Source organism: Hyperolius riggenbachi, chromosome 2, assembly GCF_040937935.1.
Source record: "Hyperolius riggenbachi isolate aHypRig1 chromosome 2, aHypRig1.pri, whole genome shotgun sequence".
NCBI lineage: Eukaryota > Metazoa > Chordata > Amphibia > Anura > Hyperoliidae > Hyperolius > Hyperolius riggenbachi.
In genome coordinates, this window is record NC_090647.1 from 25,575,640 (window position 1) to 25,596,417 (window position 20,778).

General features: G+C 42.7%; 2 protein-coding genes across 2 annotated transcripts; one reads left to right on the top strand and one right to left on the bottom strand.

The window, feature by feature from the left end:
- Positions 1–1,758: 1,758 nt before the first annotated feature.
- LOC137544689 (olfactory receptor 1E16-like) lies at positions 1,759–2,691 on the top strand. The gene has a single exon (XM_068265785.1). The coding sequence runs from the start codon at positions 1,759–1,761 to the stop codon at positions 2,689–2,691; it is 933 nt and encodes a 310-aa protein (XP_068121886.1).
- An 8,596-nt stretch (positions 2,692–11,287) lies between these two features.
- Positions 11,288–17,505, bottom strand: LOC137544690 (E3 ubiquitin-protein ligase TRIM39-like). Its single transcript, XM_068265786.1, has 3 exons — positions 16,656–17,505; positions 15,679–16,106; positions 11,288–11,425 (listed from the first exon to the last, which is right to left on the bottom strand). Exons 1-3 carry the CDS (start codon positions 17,503–17,505, stop codon positions 11,288–11,290), a joined length of 1,416 nt encoding a protein of 471 aa, XP_068121887.1.
- Positions 17,506–20,778: the final 3,273 nt, after the last annotated feature.

Consider the following 20,778-nt stretch of genomic DNA (forward strand, 5'->3'; position numbering starts at 1 on the left):
AGCATGGAGCAGCTCTGGGGAAATTAACAGAGTCAGGTATGAGCACAGCCCTGTGCCCTGCTGTGTGAATGCTTCACTTCCCCCTTCATTACCAATGTCAGCTGTCCTCATTATTATCTGTATTCAAAATGCTCCTGATCGATCCCATTGGATCCCGTCGGTCAGATGGGAAATTGCATTATGTGTACCCAGCGTGACGTCCTACCATATGATTATACAGTATTGTGTGTGGCTGAGGGAGACCTTTCAGGAATCCCTCCCTTGAAAATCCTGGGTTTGCCCCTGGTGAACTACCTCTACCTGTCATCATTCGTGACTTGTACTGACTGACTTGTACTGACTGAGTGACCTATCTTCTAGTCTACTACTGTCTGTCTATTAGTTTAAAAAAACAAAAAAAACTTTCAATTTTTTGTCACGAACCCACTGGCAGCACAGTTGTGGAGGAGGGAGCAGAGGCGCAACAGCAGCGTGTTGCGCTCATCTTTGTCGTGGGTCAATGTCACCGGCCCATTGACCACAGTCAGGCACAGGCTGTTGTGGAACTGATGGTGGAGCAGCAGGCCACCGGTTCCAGCCAGATCTCCAGCGAGACCAGTGCCGCCACCATCAGCACTCCGCAGCAGCAGCCGCCCGCCACCACCGCTTAAGGTCACATTGACCCCAGCAGCCACTGCCAGCCCGCCCTCACTGAGCTCACTGTTAACCCCAAGGATCGCGAGCGAGTTGAGGGCTGTTGTGGCAGAGTTTGAGAAGGAGATGATGGGGACAGGCAAAGAGGAGTTTGAGATGGAGGAGTTTGTTGTCGGCGAACAACAACCTAATTATTATGAGGACTTTGAGGATGAGGGGCCTGATGTTGGGGCAGAAGAGGTGGTTGGGGGCTCAGAGGAGCTGTGTGGGGAGGGTGATGATGGTGCAGGAAAACGCTGCCAGACTGCGCTGCCTCCCACTCGCTGATTTTCGCTGTTTACCACCGCCGATCGTTAGATTTATGAATGGGAACCCATTCATTAATATTCCCGCTAGGCCATCCTGATCACAGGCATCCATTGATGCCTGCATCACTTCCCTAGTTACAATGTAGATACACATTACTTCCTATAGCGTGCTTATTGTACACGAATAGGGAGTGCTCAGGGGGGACATCTTGTGGCCAAATAGTAAAATCACATCTACTGTGTTTAGGGAATAAAATGTTTTAAAATATATTTCAAGAGGGCATATGATTATTAAATTATGGGCTAAAAATTAGTAATGGATGTAAAACAAAAAATGCACCTTTATTTCCAAATAAAATATTGTCACTATACATTATACTAGGGACATAATTTTAACGTGCAATAACCAGGACAAATGAGCAAATAAAATGTGTGGATTTTAATTATGGTAGCATGTATTATTTTAAAACTAAAATGGCCTAAAACTGGGAAAATAATGATTTTTTACCATTTTTTTCTTATTATTCTCATTAAAATTAATTTAAAATAAAATAATTCTTAACATAATGAACTACTCAAAGAAAGCCTAATTGGTGGCGTAAAAAAACAAGGTACGGATCATTTAGTTTTGATGAGTAATGATAAAGTTATTGGGGAATGAAAGGGAGGAGCGCTGAAGTGTGAAAATTCCTCTCGTCCATAAGGTGAAAAATACCCACAGGCTGAAATGGTTAATGGGAGCTGGCCTCCCTTGATTACATAATATGATTGTTTTTATTTTCTATTAGGTTTACAGGTCAACATTTGGGTAAAGATAATGCCTAATCGGACAGCGGTCTCTGAAATTGTTCTAGTTGGATTTCCAGGAGTTCCAGAATACTTCAATTCTTTCCTATCTGCTATATTTTTTCTGGTATACACTGTTTCTCTGATGGCCAACGGAATTGTCATGATTTTGGTCACCTTCAGCACCCACCTCCATCAGCCTATGTACCTGGTCATAGCCAATCTTGCCGCTTCTGATCTATTGTTTGACACTGTGACGCTACCAAAGCTCCTTGCCAAGTATTGGTTTGACGATTCCAACATGACCGTCAGTGTGTGCATCTTCCAGATGTTCTGTGTTCATTATTTTGGAACTCAAGACTCCTATCTCCTTCTCCTTATGGCCATTGATCGATACATTGCCATTTGCCAACCTCTGAGATATGCCTTCATGATGAACGTTGAGTTCATGATCATGGCTTGTGGCTTGTGTTGGGTAATCTTGGCCCCACCCACTGTCATAACTGTCGCTGTCAGGATATCAACGATACCTCTGTGTGGCCAGAACATCAACTCTTTGTTCTGCACTCACAGTACGATATCGGCGCTCTCCTGTACTGACGTGTCCTCTCTTAGAGTGACGGCCTTCACGCTCGCCCTGGTGGTGCTACTTGGTTGTCTAGCTCTAATTATCGTTTCCTACATTTTAATAGTTAAAGAGATCTCCTCATCAACCAGTGCCGAAAACTGGCAGAAGGCATTTTACACTTGTGCCACGCATCTTCTTGTCATTGCTTTGTACTTTATACCCCGAGTTTTTGTCTACATAGTTACATATATCCCATTAATAACGATTAAAAGCTCTATTAATATATTGCTCCTCGCCCTGTATACCTTCGTGCCTCATGTCGCCAGCCCAATCATATATTTTCTCAGGACAAAGAAAATCGCACAGACTTTGCGGATTGTTTTCAGAAAAAAATAAGGTAATAACAAACACCGTGCTGGATAAATGATTTCGATGCAGTGGCTGGACAGTAAACTGGTTAAGGGCACTGCCTTTGACATAGGCGACCAGGGTTCAAATCCTGGGTAGGGTGCCTATTTAGTAAGGAGTTCAAGGCAAGACTCCCTAACGCTGCAGGGTGGCCTCTTGAGCGCGTCCCAGTGGCTGCAGCTCTTGAGCGCTTTGAGTCCGACAGGAGAAAAGCGCTATACAAATGTTCGGATTATTATTATTGTCATTAGGTGTTACTGTGAACTTCATACGAAGCCTGGAAAAATAAACATTATATTAAGAAATGCTCCCCAGAAGGGGTAGTTGGAGTGGAAAAAAAATCCCAGCCAAATTCTTAATTCTGGTATTGTGATATTTCTTCTTCAAGATCACACAGGCCTTAAAGGACTACTGAGCTTTGAGAGATCTGGAGGCTGCCATATGTATTTCCTTTTAAAACAATGCAGTTTACCTGGCTGCTCTGCTGATCTCCTGCCTCTGATACTCAGTGATGAGCATGAATTTCACATAGGCGTAATTTCACATTGAAATTCGCAATTACAATGCAAAATTTCGGGAAACATTGTAATTCATTTACTCTGTAATTGCTATCATTTGTAATTTTGCGTAAATTTTTCCGTAATTTCATACCGACTTTAGCTGTTAATAGCAAAGCCCCCATGTATTGCCACCAACATTGGTACATATGTTAAGTAGAATAGTGGCTACAAGGCAAAAAAAACCAACTATTTTTTTTTTCAAATACAACCTTGAAGTTTTTGAAAAAAATCTATTTTGAAATTGCAAAAAAAAAAATGTTTTTAAACTTTCACATTGGTGAATGCCAAAATCGGCATGAAATTATGTGAAAATTATGCGAAAATGAATGCGAAATTACGAATGATTATGCAAAATCGATTAAATTAACAAATCGCAATTACCTATAGGTGTAATTATGTTGCGTTATCGCAATAAGCTGATTATGACATCACTACTAATACGTTTCGCCATAAACCCTGAACAAACATTAAGATCAGACTTTGCCTACTGGTTAGATGAAAAGGATGCTTGATGCATATTTTAACGCGAATATACAATACTATGTTTTTATAAACCTGTTGTCAAGACTATTGAAACTTCAACACTTTGCCTCTGAAGAAGTGACCATTCTAAAGATTGCAGAACACGCATTAGGCATTGTTTTGGTATAAAATATCAAACCCAACTGCTGACATATGGACTTTTTATATAATTTGTTATATGTATTGACCAATTTTAAGCTGATGATGAAAAGCTACATTTTATAAATCCTGCTGTGTTGGATCTAGCACTGACCTGTCAAACCCTCACTCTTGATATTGGTCCCTTGCTGTATGTATTGCTCTACAGAGGGGTGGTCTATGTACTAATTATACTTATTATACATATGTATCTAACTACAATATTTAACCAGCTAAAATTCAAATAAATAAATAAAATAAATAAATAAATATATATATATATATATATATATATATTTAACCAGCTGTCTATTAATCTGTTGATTTTGTTTTTGTAAAACAAAAAATCATCCTGGTTATTATAAAGATGTATATTATAAAGAAAGTTAAGTGTTTTATTTATAGCAATGTTGAACACCCTTTTCAGCTTTTCTTGAGCAGAATGGTGAAGACTTAAAGTACCCCTAAATCATGGGGGGGGGGGGGGGAGACAATTGCATCCATCCCATCAGTGGCGTAGCTAGAGATCGTGAGCCCCATAGCAAATTTTTTTATGGGGCCATCAGGTGCAAGCACTTTACAGCAATGCCACCTGCCCCTACTCTATGGATATTAGTTAATAGGGCGTTTTACATTCTCATGAAAGCAACACTGCACATAGCTCATGGGCACTGAGGCAAAGTTTGAGGGTTGAGGAAAGAAAGTTAATGGAGAATACATTAAGTACCACCTGGGCTCCCTATGCTCCAGGACCCCATAGCAGCTGCTATGGCTGCTATGGCTATTGCTACGCCCCTGCATTCCATGGTGGGTTAGATGACCTTATCCTTAGACACCTCATGCTGCTCGTTGTTCTCAAGGTCCCCCTCCCTTTGGAAAATGCACATGCACAGTTCAGAATCGCTTACCACCCACAAGACAACAAGCAGCATCAGGAGACTAAGGATGAAGGTGCCCATACATCACTTCACTAGGCAGGTGATCGAGCATCTGATTCGATAATTATTATTGGTTCGGATGAAAATCGGTGCTGCTACAAGCATGCCTGATCTAAGATTTGACCAATTTTAGCTGGAAAGTGATAGAATGTATCAATCGGACATGCTGCAAGATGTCTGGTGTTGTGGTCGACTGGGTGAGCTGCGGTAACAGCATGCAATATCGGGATAGGCGAAGAACACAATGGAACCCCCAGTGCTGTTTTCCCTAATGCAAAAGTGCCCCCAACCTGTGCATTTCATACATTACCTGCCACTGTCAGTGTGTCAGCTCCCGCTGTGGTCCCCATCATCTGCATTGCCGTTGGGCTCCTGTAAAGCACGTGGCATGTGACGTCACACGATCCGCATGCTTTATGTTGGAAGCCCCGGCACAATGCGAAAGATAAATAAGGACCACAGCGGGAGACAGCAGACAGGTAAAGTATTAAATGCATGGGCAGGGGAGCACATTTACATTAGGGAAGCAGCGAGGCAGTTGGCGGATGCGGCCTCACAAGGCCAAATCCAGAAAGCTCTCATGCTGAAATCTCTTGGGAATTAGTCTGCTGTTGTGTCGGCAGGCAACAGATCTCTCACCAATCAGATTTGGTGGATTGGTTCTAAGTTGGTAGAAATATGTTGAAAACCTGAAGACCCCAAGAACAACCTCCCCACCATCATACATGGAGACACATTATGCTTTGTGGGTGTTTTTCTTCTAAGGTGAGAGGAGAGGACACATTCGCAGCATTGAAGTGACAATCGTCTATTAAATCTTGGGTGAGCACCTGCTTCCCTCAACCACAGTATTGAAAATGGGCCATGAATTCATGCAGTAAAATGACCCAAAACACATGGCCAAGGCCAAAAAGGAGTGGCTGAACAAGAAGCACATGAAAGGTTCTGGAGTGGCCTAGCCAGTCTCTAGACCAGGCATGGGCAAACTCGGCCCTCCAGCTGTTACGGAACTACAAGTCCCACAATGCATTTGCCTTTATAAGTCATGACTGTGCCTGTCAGACTCCTGCAATGCATTGTGGGACTTGTAGTTCCTTAACAGCTGGAGGGCCAAGTTTGCCCATGCCTGCTCTAGACCTTAATCCAATAGAAAATCAAATCCGTGGAGGGAGCTGACAGTTCGAGTTGCCAAATCAAGATGTGTGCAAACCTGGTGTCCAACTGCAAGAAATATCTGACCTTTGTGATTGCCAGCAAGGGTTTTGCCACCAAGTAATAAGTCAAGCTCTGACTTTGGGGCACTTGGGCTTCTGAGTATGATTTTGTTGTTATTCTGTCCAGTGCTGGGCCGAAATTACGCATTAGCGTAATTACGCATCGTAATTCACTACAAATGCACCGTAAGCGTTACGTGTAAGGTTACGGTATTACACGTAATTAATTACGCGTAGACCGTAGGTTACGTTATTACGCGTAACAAATTACGCGTAAGACAGTAAACTCCTATTGAAATTACACAGTCTGCCGTAATCGCGTAATATTACGCTCCTGTATAATCTAAAAAAGCCGCCGACTTTAAGGGTTAATAGCAAAGCCCTCTTAAGTGCTAAGAGTCTCAAATTTGGAGAATATATTGAGGAGATCAAAAGGAATAAGAGGATTTTTTTTTTTTCAAAAAGACCTTATAGTTTTTGAGAAAATCGATGTTAAAATTTCAAAGGGAAAATATATACATTTAAAAACCCGCCGACTTTAACGGTTAATAGCAAAGCCTGCTTAAAATTTAGGAACACCAAATTCCCAGGGTATATTAAGGGGATCAGTGGGAATAAGAGGAAATTTTTTTTTTTCAAAAAGACCTTATAGTTTTTGAGAAAATCGATTTTTAAGTTTTAAGGGCAAAAATGTCTTTTAAATGCGGAAAATGTCAGGTTTTTTTGCACAGGTAACAATAGTGTTTTATTTTCATAGATTCCCCCAAGTGGGAAGAGTTTAACTTACTTCGTTCTGAGTGTGGGAAATATTTAAAAAAACGACGTGGGGTCCCCCCTCCCAGACCTCTTTAACTCCTTGTCCCCCATGCAGGCTGGGATAGCCAGAATGCGGAGCACCGGCCGCGTGGGGCTCCGCACCCTGACTATACCAGCCCGCATGGTCCATGGATTGGGGGGTCTCGGAAGGGGAGGGGCAGCCAAGCTTTCCCCTCCCCCTCCGAGCCCTTGTCCAATCCAAGGACAAGGGGCTCTTCTCCACCTCCGATGGGCGGTGGAGGTGGAGTCCGCGATTTCCTGCGGGGGGGGGGGGGTTCATGGTGGCATCTGGGAGTCCCCTTTAAAAAGGGGTCCCCAGATGCCCACCCCCCCTCCCAGGAGAAATTACCCATTTCCTTTAAGAGTTAAAAGTAAATAAACACACAAACACTTAGAAAAAGTATTTTAATTGAACAAAAAACATAACCACGAAAAAAGTCCTTTAATACCCCTGGGTGCCAGCATGTATATGGGTGACAGGTGTGGGCGGAGTGGATGGCGGGAGCCGGCGGGGACTTAGCGTAAGTGTATGCGGCGGCTGAGCGGCGAGTGACGTCGGGTGCGGTGGAGTTACAAAGTAACAAAGTTGTTACATTGTAACAACTTTGTTACATTGTAACTGATTAGCCAATTTCCAGGGATATTGCGTGGGAACTGGCTTTTAAAGGGACAGGTAAGTATGAATGGTTAATTAAGAATATTAAAGGACTTTTTTCGTGGTTATGTTTTTTGTTCAATTAAAATACTTTTTCTAAGTGTTTGTGTGTTTATTTACTTTTAACTCTTAAAGGAAATGGGTAAGGGGTACAAGTACCCCTATACTCATTTCTCCTGGGAGGGGGGGTGGGCATCTGGGGGACCCCTTTTTAAAGAGGACTCCCAGATGCCACCATGAACCCCCCCCCCCAGGAAATCGCGGCCTCCACCTCCACCGCCCATCGGAGGTGGAGAAGAGCCCCTTGTCCTTGGATTGGACAAGAGCTCGGAGGGGGAGGGGAAAGCTTGGCTGCCCCTCCCCTTCCGAGACCCGCCAATCCATGGACCATGCGGGCTGGTATAGTCAGGGTGCGGAGCCCCACGCGGCCGGTGCTCCGCATTCTGGCTATCCCAGCCTGCATGGGGGACAAGGGGTTAAAGAGGTCTGGGAGGGGGGACCCCACGTCGTTTTTTTTTAAATATTTCCCACACTCAGAACGAAGTAAGTAAAACTCTTCCCACTTGGGGGAATCTATGAAAATAAAACACTATTGTTACCTGTGCAAAAAAAACTGACATTTTCCGCATTTAACAGACATTTTTGCCCTTGAAACTTAAAAATCGATTTTCTCAAAAACTATAAGGTCTTTTTGAAAAAAAAAAAAATTCCTCTTATTCCCACTGATCTCCTTAATATACCCTGGGAATTTGGTGTTCCTAAATTTTAAGCAGGCTTTGCTATTAACCGTTAAAGTCGGCGGGTTTTTAAATGTATATATTTTTCCTTTGACACTTTAACATCGATTTTCTCAAAAACTATAAGGTCTTTTTGAAAAAAATTTTTTTCCTCTTATTCCTTCTGATCTCCTTAATATATTCTCCAAATTTGAGGCTCTAAGCAATTAAGGGGGCTTTGCTATTAACCCTTAAAGTCGGCAGCTACCTAACATTGATCCATGCGTCAACTTTTCCGCTTGGGAGCATGACCGCATTAATTGCTAATAGGAAATTACGCGTAAGGCAATAACGTAACAACCTGCATTACGGTATTCTTACCCGTAATTGCGTAAGGGCTATGCGTAATTACAGACATGAACCGTAAATATATATCTACGCCGTAAGCGTAATTCCGTAATGCGTAATAGCGTAAAATTACGCGTAATGATCCGTAAGCGTAGTTTTTTCCATTACGCCCAGCACTGATTCTGTCTATTCTGTTTATCACAGCTACAATAAACTTAGGAAGAAGAGGATAGTAAAGCGGTATTCCCTGCAGGCCAGAGGCCAGATTTTGGCGGTGCGGCGCTGACGCCAATATGCAGTGTGAAGCCGGCCTAAGCTTACATTGGCACAAAAGAATGGTTTGTTTGGTTCATTGTCCAGAACTGATACATAATGTGTGCACCTTAATTAGTGTCCAGGCCCTGCTTAGGCTTTGTGTTTTTTTTTAAAACACTTCCCATGATCCTTTTCACTTCTTCCATTCGTAGACAAAATATTATAGGGCTGGAAATGTGTGGTATATATGTGTACAGGAACACAAGTAAGACATCAGATTTAGGATTGAGCAGAACTCCGTTGTAGGAATACATGGCTACACGTGGGATGATGTACAAGACAATGACAAGCCAATGGGTGGAACAGGTGTAAAATACCCTTTTCCACCTCACCGGCTGGACGGTTGTACATAGCTTAGAAATGATGACGGCATAAGAAAACACAATAAAGCTTAACAAAGCCATGTGAACACCAATGCCTACAATAGATATATTTTGTCTTGCTTTATGGAAATCTACACAAGATAGCTCCATGACGTAACCTGCTGCACAAATAATGTACTCGATTTTATTTGGACCACAATACGTAAGCAGCAGGGTGTAGACTGTGCAGTATAGACCTATAGAAGCTGAAAAAAGTATGGCAACGAAACAAAGCATAGAAAGAAATTTGGTGGTAAAGATAACGCGATACCTTAGTGGTTTGCAAATGGCAACGTATCGATCAAGAGACATGAGCATGATGACTATGGAATCCAGAAATCCAGAACATTGAAGGTATGAAAGAAGAACATCTGGAGTAAGCATCCAGGGTATGAAATGAAACCATCGTCCACCCAATACTTGGTGATCATTTTAGGCAAAGTTGCTGTGTCTGAAATCAGGTCAGAGAGAGACAGAAGACCCATCAGAAAATACATCGGCTGGTGTAGAATTTTTTCAATGAGATCAAGCTTATCACAGCACTGTTGGCACAACACGACACCATGTAAACAATGAACATGATAAAAGCAATCATCGTATTGTATTGTGCCGGAAGTCCTGTAAACCCCAGGAGGAGAAATTCAGTGACCCAAGTCTGGTTGGCCATGAAGATCGCTTAATATTTCCTCAAGTAATTGGACTTGGAGACAGAAAAATAAAATATTGGGCCTGATTCAATGCCCTTTTTCTCTTAATTTTTCCTCTAGGAGGTAATTATTCATCTTCCATTCTACTCCAGTACTGTCAAAATTATTCTGTGTATTTTCTGGTTTGCTGGTGGCTGAAAAAGGCATTTTATTTATAAGGTGTGAAAATATCACCTGGGAGAATAAAAGTGAATTGAACAAGGGCCATTAAGTATCAAAGTAGAATTTTGGGGGGAAAAAGTAAAAAATTGAACTTGCAGAATAAAAGGTGATACTTGGCAAGTCCCCTAGGAAGGTTCCTGAACTTGGGGCAACAAGCCAGATGTCAGCTGAGCTTTTAATCATGGTAATGTATTATTAATAATTTATAAAATGCCAACAAATTCCTTGGCATTGTACAGAGTAAGGCTCAAACATGGGGTACATGATAATACAGACAATGGCATACACAAAATATTGACATGGGTACATTAACATTGTAGTAATTACAGAGACAAATGTAACATGGTGAACACAATGTATAGCAAAGTGCAAAAAAGGGTAAAGAGCCATTGGCATAGCCAGGTCCAGTCCTAGGCTTTTTTCTGCCTGAGGCAAATTTGTAGGGATGCGCCCATTGAAGTTGCCAAAACTATGCATGTAGATAGAAAAGAGAAAGGGGCCAAGGACAGAGCCTTGAGGTACTCCCACAGACACAGGTTGTGGAGAGGAGATCTGATCTGAGTAAGAGACTGTGAAATATCTTCCAGAGAGATAGGTATATATTGTGGTATGTAACCCAGCATTTCTTCTTTGCTCTAAAAGATTATTTACAGCATATAACATACTAACACATTTTTTTTCTTTAGTAGAACAGCATTCAACGGGTTAAATCACAAAACTTACTTTTTCTCCTCCAGGAAGATCTGCATCGGAACTTGTGATAACCTTATCTTATGTTTACACTCTTCACTTGCTACAATTAAGTAAACATTCTCTGACTGTGCAGAAACTTCTGCTATTGTGTCCTGTACCGAAACACTGTTTAGAAATCATTACTGGGTGCATTACAATATAAATACACCAGTTATGAATAAAAGGCTTTCAGAGTACATAAACTGAACTTTGGGAACGTATCATTTCTAAATGAATAATAATACTTGTGCACAAAAGCAAATATGATAACGGTATGGGTTATAAAAAGTAAGAGAACACATTTTTATTGAATATTATGTCAGAGTTTAATACCGCTTTAAGGAGGGAGTGAGGTCCTTTATACCTACAGATAAAGGTATCAGTAGGAGTGAGATGTGGTCAAGTATCAAACACTGAAGGCAAATTAAGAAGGATGATAATGAAATGATGGACTTCAGATTTAGCTGTAAGAAGAGCATTGGCCTCTTTAGTAAACGGTGTTTCTGTGAAGTGGTTGGAGTGAAAGCCAGATTGGAACTGATAAAGCAAGAGAGTTAGCGGATAAATAATGGCTTAATTCTGCATGCATATGGCATTCTAGTAATATGGATGCAAAGGGGAGAAGTGACACCGTTATTTCTCTGGGGGGGGGGTACATACAAGGGGGGAGCCAGAGATTTGTAGTTACGCCCCTGGCCCTAGCATCACCCTGTAGTAAAAAAGGGTAACTCACTAAAATAAAAACGTCCCAGTGTAAAAGGGGCCTGAAGTTCTGTTAGACATTATTTTTCTGTCATTTTTTTACTCAGCCTTCTGACACAGCTTATAGTATAGCTGAGACTATTTTAAAGCAAGTCTGAAGAGAAATTTAAAGAGGAACTCCAGGGAAAATAACGTAATGAAAACAGTGCTTAGTTTGTACAATAATTATGTATAAATGATTTAGTCAGTGTTTGCCCATTGTAAAATCTTTCCTCTCCCTGAAGTACATTCTGACATTTATCGCATGGCAACATTTTTACTGCTGGCAGGTGATGTTGCTGGAAAGAGATGATGCATTTTTGGAAGTTGAAAACAGCTGCAACAAGACTCCGCACAGTGTCATGTCAGCACCATGGTTCTGACAGCACACTGTGGGAGGGGTTTCACCACAATATCAGCCATACCGAATGATGATCCGTTTGAAAAAAGGAAAAGATTTCTCATGGGAAAGGGGGTATCAGCTACTGATTGGGATGACGTTCAATCCTGGGTTACGGTTTGTCTTTAAAGCAGTAGGATCAGCCATACGATGCCAGGGAAAAAAACACATCTATAATTAGATACATACTTGATCTACTTACATAACACATGTATTACACTGTCCACGTTTTGATTTCAGTGAATGTTATATAGTAAGTGACGAGAATTCTGTTAGTGGTGGGGGCCATGTCTTTTGCCCACAGTTAAGGCTAACTCGTGATGTCATTTCTGCCCTTTACTTTTTTTCTAGTCTCCTCCAATCACTAAGTCACCTCAGCCTTGCTTGTAAACACAAGTGAGTAGGGGATTAGGTTTCAGATAAGCAGCTGGCAGGAAAATAAAGGGAAGAGAAGGAATATATTATAGATAAAAAGAACCCCCAGCATGCAATTCTTTGGCACCGACTACTAAAGAGCCAGTGCTCCTAAGGTATATGATAACTCCAAATCATAACAGCAGAAAACGTTTTGAAAGTTTTGAATGCAGGATTAGCATCTTTATCACTTAATACACTCAGACCAGTTGCTGTTGAAATTTGATTTTTATGGTGACGATACCGCTTTAAAAGAAAAAATACAGATACTTACCTAAGGAGAGGGAAGCCTCTGGGTCCTGTAGAGCCTTGCTATTCTCCTCCCAGTCTACTCTTTCCCCCACAGGCTTCTTGGTTTATGTCCCCCACCGCAGGAAACTTCGGCAGTCTTCGGAAGCACTCGGGCTTCCTTAGACCGACGGCTCTGTACTGCGTATGCAAAAGTGTGTGTGAGAGAGGGCGCTTGCTGTGGAGCGGCCTCGTCAGAAGACTGCTGAGGCCCCACCGAAGCAGAGGAAAGCAGTCTACATCCTATGGGCCGTAGACTGCTAACGGAGGAGCCAGCTAGGGGACACAGGAACTGGGAGGAGAAATGGAGACCTCTACAGGACCCAGAGACTTCTCTCTCCTTAGGTAAGTGCATAGCTCCCAACTGTCCCTCTTTTGGAGGGACAGTCCCTCTTTGGGAGCCCTGATCCTCTTTCCCTCCCATTTGTCCCTCTTTCAGGACTTTGTACCTCTTTCTATGTAAATATATATATTTCTCTACTAAAAATGCGTTTGATTGACTCTAAACTCTATTCCCATCCTTTAAATTGATATATTACTTATTTTAAAATGATAATACGAAGGGAAATTAACCATGATAAAAAGTACCAGTGTGGGTTGAATTATAAAACAACACATTTTTCTTATTAAATCTTTATGATATGCGTGACTAGGGGTGTGACAGGGGAATGATCTGGGGAGTGGCAGGGGCGTGGCTTAAGTGTCCCTCTTTCTCATCTCAAAAAGTTGGGAGGTATGTAAATGTTTATTTTTTTATTTTAAATTTTGTTTCAGACTCGCTTTAATCCTATTCTACATAATAGAATTGTTATAAATTCTTTTAGAATGTACTAAGAATCCTGGTTGTTCGACAATAAAAGCCTGATCAGATGGAATATCGTTAAATGGAACTGCCACTTGAAACTGTTCATATTTTTGTATATATGTTGTATAAAAGCAATATATTTTTATATAACATCAAATATGGAGTGCTGCAATTTATCTCAAGGTACCATCAATCTTTAATGCACTGTTATAGAAAAGTTCTGGGCTCACTATGTCCAATTTATGATTACAACACTTTAAAGGGATACTTAAAGAGACATTGACTTCTTGTTTTTTACCTTATTTTCTTATTCAGCCTTTTTCAGCTTTAAATTCTAAGCTGAATCGCTGCATTACCGCAGCAGAACAAGTTATTTATAGCCCTGAAATTTCCCAGCAAAGTTCCAGGGCTTGCATTATTCAGCTTCCTGGTTGGCAGAGCTTTGTGCTATAGCTCTGCCTCTACTCCAGTCAATCTCCGCCTCTCCCCACCCTCTTAGTCTTCTTTCACTGAGAGGGGCGGGGAGAGGTGGAGTTTGGAGGAGATTGACTGGATAAGAGACAGAGCTACTGCGCAAAGCTCTGCCTCTACCAGGCAGACAAATCTACGACTTCCAAAATCGTAGAAATTTGCTGGGCTATTTCAAGGCTATAAATAACTCATTCTGCTGCGGAGATGCGGCGATTCAGCTTAGAATTTAATGCTAAGGAAGGCTGAATAAGAAAATAAGGTAAAAAAACAAGACTTCAGTGTCTCTTTAAAAATATTCAGCCCTATTTCTTCTATCCTATAAGTTCCTATACCTGTTTTAATGTGCTCTGGATTGCTGCAGCATTTTCTAGTTGCACTGTCTCTGTAATATAATCTTCTTTTCTTTGTCAAGCTTTGTCAACCCAGAGAGGAATGCACTGCCTCTGCTATGATAGGGAGAAGTTATGCATGCCCCCTCCATGCCTCCTGCAGGCTCTGTGTGTGTGCTTTGTTTATTAGTCACAGACAGGGTCTCTGCTCTTTAATTTCAGCTTGTCTGAGGGGGGAGGGAGCTGCCCATGCTGAGAAACTGTGAAAATCCCTGACTGGAGTGCAGATAATTCACTATGTAATAAAAACTTGTAGTATACTGTAACAAAAATAAAATAAAATATATATATATATATATATATATATATATATACACAAACACTGCTTGCAAACACTGTCTAATACTGGTGATTAAAAGCCAGGATCGCAGCGGGGAGCGGCGGAAACGGCAAAGAGGTATCCAGGAGATCACAGTGACTCGATTGGTATGTTTTTTATGGTACAAATAAGACAGTACAGATTCTCTTTAAGCCAACTAAAAAGAACAGATTCACTTACCTGGGGCTTCTACCAGCCCCCTGCAGCTGTCCTGTCCCGCGCAGCCACTCACCGATGCAGCAGTCTCCCACCGTGGATTCTTATAGCTTTCGCCGACTAAGAGTCATCAGGCCACTGCGTCTGCGCTGCTGTGGCCACGCGTATCCTGTGGCAGGAGAACGGAGCATTGGTGAGTGGCTGCGCAGGCACAGGTCGGCTGCAGGGGGCTGGTAGAAGCCCAAGGCAAGTAAATCTCTCTCTTTTTTTTTTTTTTTTTTAACCGGCTTAAGTATCCCTTTAAATGCTGGCTTATTTTCCGAGTTAGCAATCATGGGAAAGGCAGATATCGATCAGATATTTGGCACCAGAAATTCTTCTGAAACCTAATAGAAGATATAAAATCTGCGTATGGCTGTGAAAACTTTTTATTATAGCAGGATGTGATATAAGTAAACAATGGCAAAGTAAGTGCAATATTAAACAAGACTCAGATTTCAAGCTAACATTTTCAGCCCTTAAACCCAAAATAAGAATATGGGACTCCAGGTAAGTTCTGTTTAATTTACTTCTATAGATATTATTTAAAAGTTTATTTTGAATTTAGTTTAGCTTTGATCCAATTTTATAGAAATTTGAATGCAGCAGAAATTCAGACAGCTAGCATTGGCTGGACAACGGTTCAGTCACAATTATTTCCCTGTGACGTCACCAGTGGGTGGATCTATTTCCCTGTGATGTCACCAGTGGGTGGATTTCTCACCTCTCCTGATTCCCCCCAAATATTCTTATAAAACCTGCCCATACACATAACCCAGCATGGAGGGGTTCAATAAAGTAGGCAGTGAAGGTGTGGAGGTGTCTAATTGGGTAACACAGGGCATAAAATGAGATCTCCCCGGCCTCATAATCCAGACATATCCTGACTCTCTTGCTGGAGATCTTGTCAGGTAACTGGATCGTATCTTTGCCATGTTTTACTGAATACTTATTACCCCACATCTCCAAACACCAGGACTTGTTATTAGATCCAACATCAAACTTGCCTCCTCTCCTGTCTACAGTGGGGTAACACATCCCGACTGACCAGTGATCTGATCCCCCAACATCCACTTCCCAGTAATGTCGCCCTGAGGAGAATCTCTGGCTGCTCAACACCTGAGGGGAATATTGGAATCTCTCTGGTGTTTCTGGGCGATTTTGGCTGTCTGCCCTGGATGCAGTTTTCCTGTCATCTGATATATGTAGATTATTATTAGCTGTGTTTACATCCAGTAATATATCTCCATACCCTGCCAGCCCTGATATCTGCTGTACAGCTGCAAGATTTGCCTCCCCAGTCTGGCGCTGTGTGTGTTGTGTGGTGGGGGTGGGTTGGGGGAGTGGCCAGGAATGTGGAGTGCCCTGTGTCTTTGTATGTTTGTGCACAATTACCCAAGACATGATGTCAGATAGTCCTGTTTGTAATATGTGCATGATGTTAGTCTGAATTATTGGCTCCCCATCCTGGAGTTGTGTGTATTGTATGGTTGGGATGGGTTGGTGATGTAGTTTGTATGTGTCCACAGTACTAGAATGTGGATAGGCCTGTGTGTCTGTATGTTTCTGCACAATTACCCCAGACATGATATCAGATAGTCCTGTGTGTAATGTGTGTGAGATGGCGGCCATATCCAGATCCCCTCCATCATGGAGCTGTTTATCATGTCTCTCTCTGTCCTCCGTGTCACACAAGCCACCTGTGTCTGATTCCTGTAAGACAGTCAGTGGATCAGTCATGTTACACAGCTCCTCAATGTGACGCATCTTCCTGGACAGCTCCTCCTTCTTTATTTCCAGCTGCTGAATGACATCACTATACCACTGTGACACTTGCTGTGCCTGCCTGGTGATGTCACTCAGGACTCTCTGCTCAAGGTCATCCAACCTTCTCCTGAGATCTCTAATTAAGGCAGTGACTTGCTCTGTTTCACCGTCTGCTGTTTCTTGTGCTTTTCTCCTGCGCTTCTCCAGACTCTGGACTCTTTTCTCAGCCTCCTCTGTCTCTGCCATCAGTTTCTGAAGATCATTTGTCATCTTCTTCTTCTTCTTCTCAGAGGCCTCATCCAGCATCTCCACTTGATGTCCCCGATGTTCTCCATCCAGCCTGCAGTACACACAGATACAGGCAGCATCCTCAGTGCAGTAATACTCCAGGATATGCTTATGGATGGAGCATATCCTGTTCTCCAGGGAAGTGTTGGGGTCACATAAAACGTGTTGCGGTGCCTTGCTGTGGACTCTCAGGTGATTATCACACAGAGAAGCATCACACCGCAGACAGGACATAACAGCCGGTACAGCAGAGTGAATACAGTAAGTACAGAAGACTCCGGCCTCCTCCTGATCTGGCTGAGTAGAGAGGAAACTCTCTGCTATCTTCCTCAGAGCAATGTTCCTCTGCAGTGTCGGCCGCTTCATAAACTGCTCTCTACATTCAGGACAGGAATAACCTCCAGACCCCTCCTGTGTATCCAGCACACGATCAATACAGCCCCGGCAGAAGTTGTGACCACATCTCAGGATTACAGAATCTGTATCAATATTCAGACAGAGCAAACACTTCAGCTCCTGGCTGAGATCTGCAGACGCCATTGTTGGCAGCAGAATGAGGATAATGAGAGTGGATGTCTTATTCTTGGAATCCAGTAGTTACATAATTATTTTAACAGGGAAAGGCTGAGATAATCTTTTCTGCTGGCTTTTCTGAAAAAGAAAAAGCAAGGTAAGTGAGGACCAACGAATGGAACTTACATAATTCATTTTCTAGCCATTCTTCCACCAGTAGAGGGTGCAATGCAACAAGTAAAGCATACTACCCTACTTTTGGAACCAGGAAAAAGGGGCACTAAGACCTATGCCTACCACACCTTTAGCCTTGCTCAAATGTTACATGTGACCCCCCCCCCCATACAGCTCCCTACTTTCTAGTGGTCCCCTCTCCCACCCCTATACAGTTCCCTGCCCTGGTGTCTAGTGGTCCTCTGTTCCATATACAATTCCCTGGTGTCTAGTGGTTCCCCCCTTCCTCCCCTATATGGTTTTCCTGGTGTCTAGTGCTTATCCCTCCCATCCCCAACTTTTCATCCCTGTTTTCTTTTGGTTTACCTCCTCCCCAATATATCTTCCCTTTATTACCCCCCCCCCCCCAAAAAAAAAAAACATCTTCCCTAGTGTATAGTGGTTTCTCCTTTTCCATATATATCTGCTCCCATCGCTCCACCACGGCGGATCCCCTCCTTGAATACCTCCACTGGCTTCCCATCCAGTCCAGAATCAGATTCAAGATACTGTGTCTGACCTACAAATCTGTCCACAAAACCTGTCCAACCTACATTTCCGATCTTACTCAGAGGTACACACCTAGCCGCTCACTCCGCTCTTCCAATGAACTTCGCCTAACCGCCCCCCGCATCTCAAATGCTGCTCTTACACTATGGAACTCCCTAGCTCCACCAATTAGAGCAGCCCCCTCCTTCAACATCTTCAAGAAGGCCCTCAAAACTCACCTTTTCACTCTGGCCTACCACCCCTCACAAGTGCTCTAAACCCACAGCTGAACTCTGGTCCCCTACCTTTCGTGTCCCTACCTCTCCCTCTAGATTGTAAGCCTTTGGGCAGGGTCCTCCTCCATTTGTGTCCTACCTGATCATGCACCTCCATTACTGTGCACCCATGCTATGCATCTGAGTGAACCTAACCTGCCTAATCTCCATGCTCCCCTCCAGTGACTAAGCATTTCCTTGTACTCATACTGTGCTGCATGATCTGGTCTTTCTTGTATTCATGTATTGTCATTTTGCTGTATGTCACCCCTAAATATTGTATGTATCCCTATTTATTGTCCAGCACTGCGTAATATGTTGGCGCTTTATAAATACAATAAATAAATAATAAATATCTTCCCTGGTGTCTAGTGGCTCCCCACCTTGCTCTCCAATAAAGTTTTCCTGGTGCCTAGTGCTTCTTCCTCCCTCCATAATAAAGCTTCCCTGGTAACTTGTGGTTTACCCCCTCCCTCCCCAGTAAAGCTTCCCTGGTGTCTAGTAGTTTCCCCTCTCCCTCTGCAATGAAGTTTCTCTTGTATCTAATAATCTCCCTTCTCACTCCCTAATGGAGCTTTCCTGGTGTCTTGTAGTTTCCTTCTACCTCCCTAATATAGCTGTCCTCGGTGTGTTAATGGCCCCCATGCTGGGCCTCCCCATGTCAGTCTATGGACAGTATGGGTGAAGCAGAAGCAATGCTTCTCTCACCTTCTCCACTGGAGTTTACACTGTTTCACCTCCTGTCGCCACTTACCTCTTACTCTAGTGATTGCTTCTCCTCTTGAGTGTTGTGATTAAATGTGACGTGAGGAGATCGAAATGTTGAGCACTAGAGGGAGTGGTGAGCAGTGACAAATCAAACTAAGTTACACATTTTTTTTGCTTAGCTGCTCCCAAGGTTTTAAATTTAGGTTAGGTCACTTGCCCGGAGGTTTGCCTCACCGTGGCGCAAGTGTCTAGTACTTTATACTTTGCATGCAAACCATATTGGAAGCTAAAGTTCCTCCTAGTGTAATAAATGTTAGCATTGTCTTGGATGCAGGGCATGCATTTTTCAGTCTAATAGAGGCGGTGTATGCCTATGTGATTAACCATTCAATTGCAACATGTGTTTAGGGATGCGCAGCCTTCCCCCTACTTTTTTCTTAACTCTGCAAGTATATAACTATCAGGTTAGCTGCTCCCAGCAACTCCTCCTGAGTTTCCTGTTTGCATGATAAGTAGTAGCAGATTTGCATATGATTTGCATCTGAATTGAATGCAAAGTGTGCAGAAAGTCTATATAGGTGCTGCACACTGAGCTGGTGGTCATTTCAGATGCAGCCTTAGTGGTATGCGCTGGCGTTCTCCTCACTGTTTACACAAATCAAACTTTACCTCAGCAGGATTTGCAAGCTGCATAAATTTGCACGCAAAATTTGCATAATGCTGTATCAACTCAGACTTATTTGTAGTGATGCTCGGATACCCCCAATCACAGATGCGACCTATTCAGCTGTGGTTAAAAAAAAATCCGGAAATTTCGTGATTAATTTCCGGATTTTAAACGGATTCACAAATTCGACCCACATTTTTTCCGTGAATGAGGCAATCACGGAAATTCACGGCCATGGTCACGGAAAAGCGTTTTAGCTAATTATGCACACACCACTTTGCAGTTATTTATTTGTAAAAAATGTTTGGAATCATGTATGATTTTCGATCCACTTCTCACATGTACACCACTTTGTATTGGTCTTTCACGTGAAATTCTAATAAAATTGATGCATGTTTGTGGCAGTAATGTGACAAAATGTGGAAAACTTCAAGGGGGCCGAATACTTTTGCAACCCACTGTACCTACCTACATGAGCGCACGCATCGTTAATACCACCAGTCATTGCACTTGTTCACAGTACGTGTGTGTGTTTGTGACAGGTGCACATTTGTAATACCCAGGCCAGCAGCACTGCATATACCTACCTATTGTTCAGTGCACCCACCTACCTACGTGAGCGCACGCAGTGTGATATTTAATACCACCAGTCACTGTACCTGTTCACGGTACGTGTGTGTGACAGGTGCACATTTGTAATACCCATCACTGCGTATACCTACCTGTTGTGTTCAGTGCACCCACCTACCTACGTGATATTTAATACCACCAGTCACTGTACCTGTTCACGGTACATGTGTGTGACAGGTGCACATTTGTAATACCCAGCAGCACTGCATATACCTACCTGTTGTTCAGTGCACCCACTTACCTACGTAAGCGCAAGCAGTGTGATATTTAATACCACCAGTCACTGTACCTGTTCACGGTACGTGTGTGAGACAGCTG

Bases quoted from the DNA above. Each gene is read 5' to 3' on its own strand.
- LOC137544690 (XM_068265786.1), bottom strand. From the start codon at position 17,505: ATGGCGTCTGCAGATCTCAGCCAGGAGCTGAAGTGTTTGCTCTGTCTG. The intron at 16,107-16,655 runs GTAACATGACTG...TACATATATCAG, and splicing joins GCGTCACATTGAGGAGCTGT to ATGACAGGAAAACTGCATCC. The intron at 11,426-15,678 runs GTATGGGCAGGT...TTGCTTTATCAG, and splicing joins CCCTCCATGCTGGGTTATGT to TTCCAATCTGGCTTTCACTC.
- LOC137544689 (XM_068265785.1), top strand. From the start codon at position 1,759: ATGCCTAATCGGACAGCGGTCTCTGAAATTGTTCTAGTTGGATTTCCA.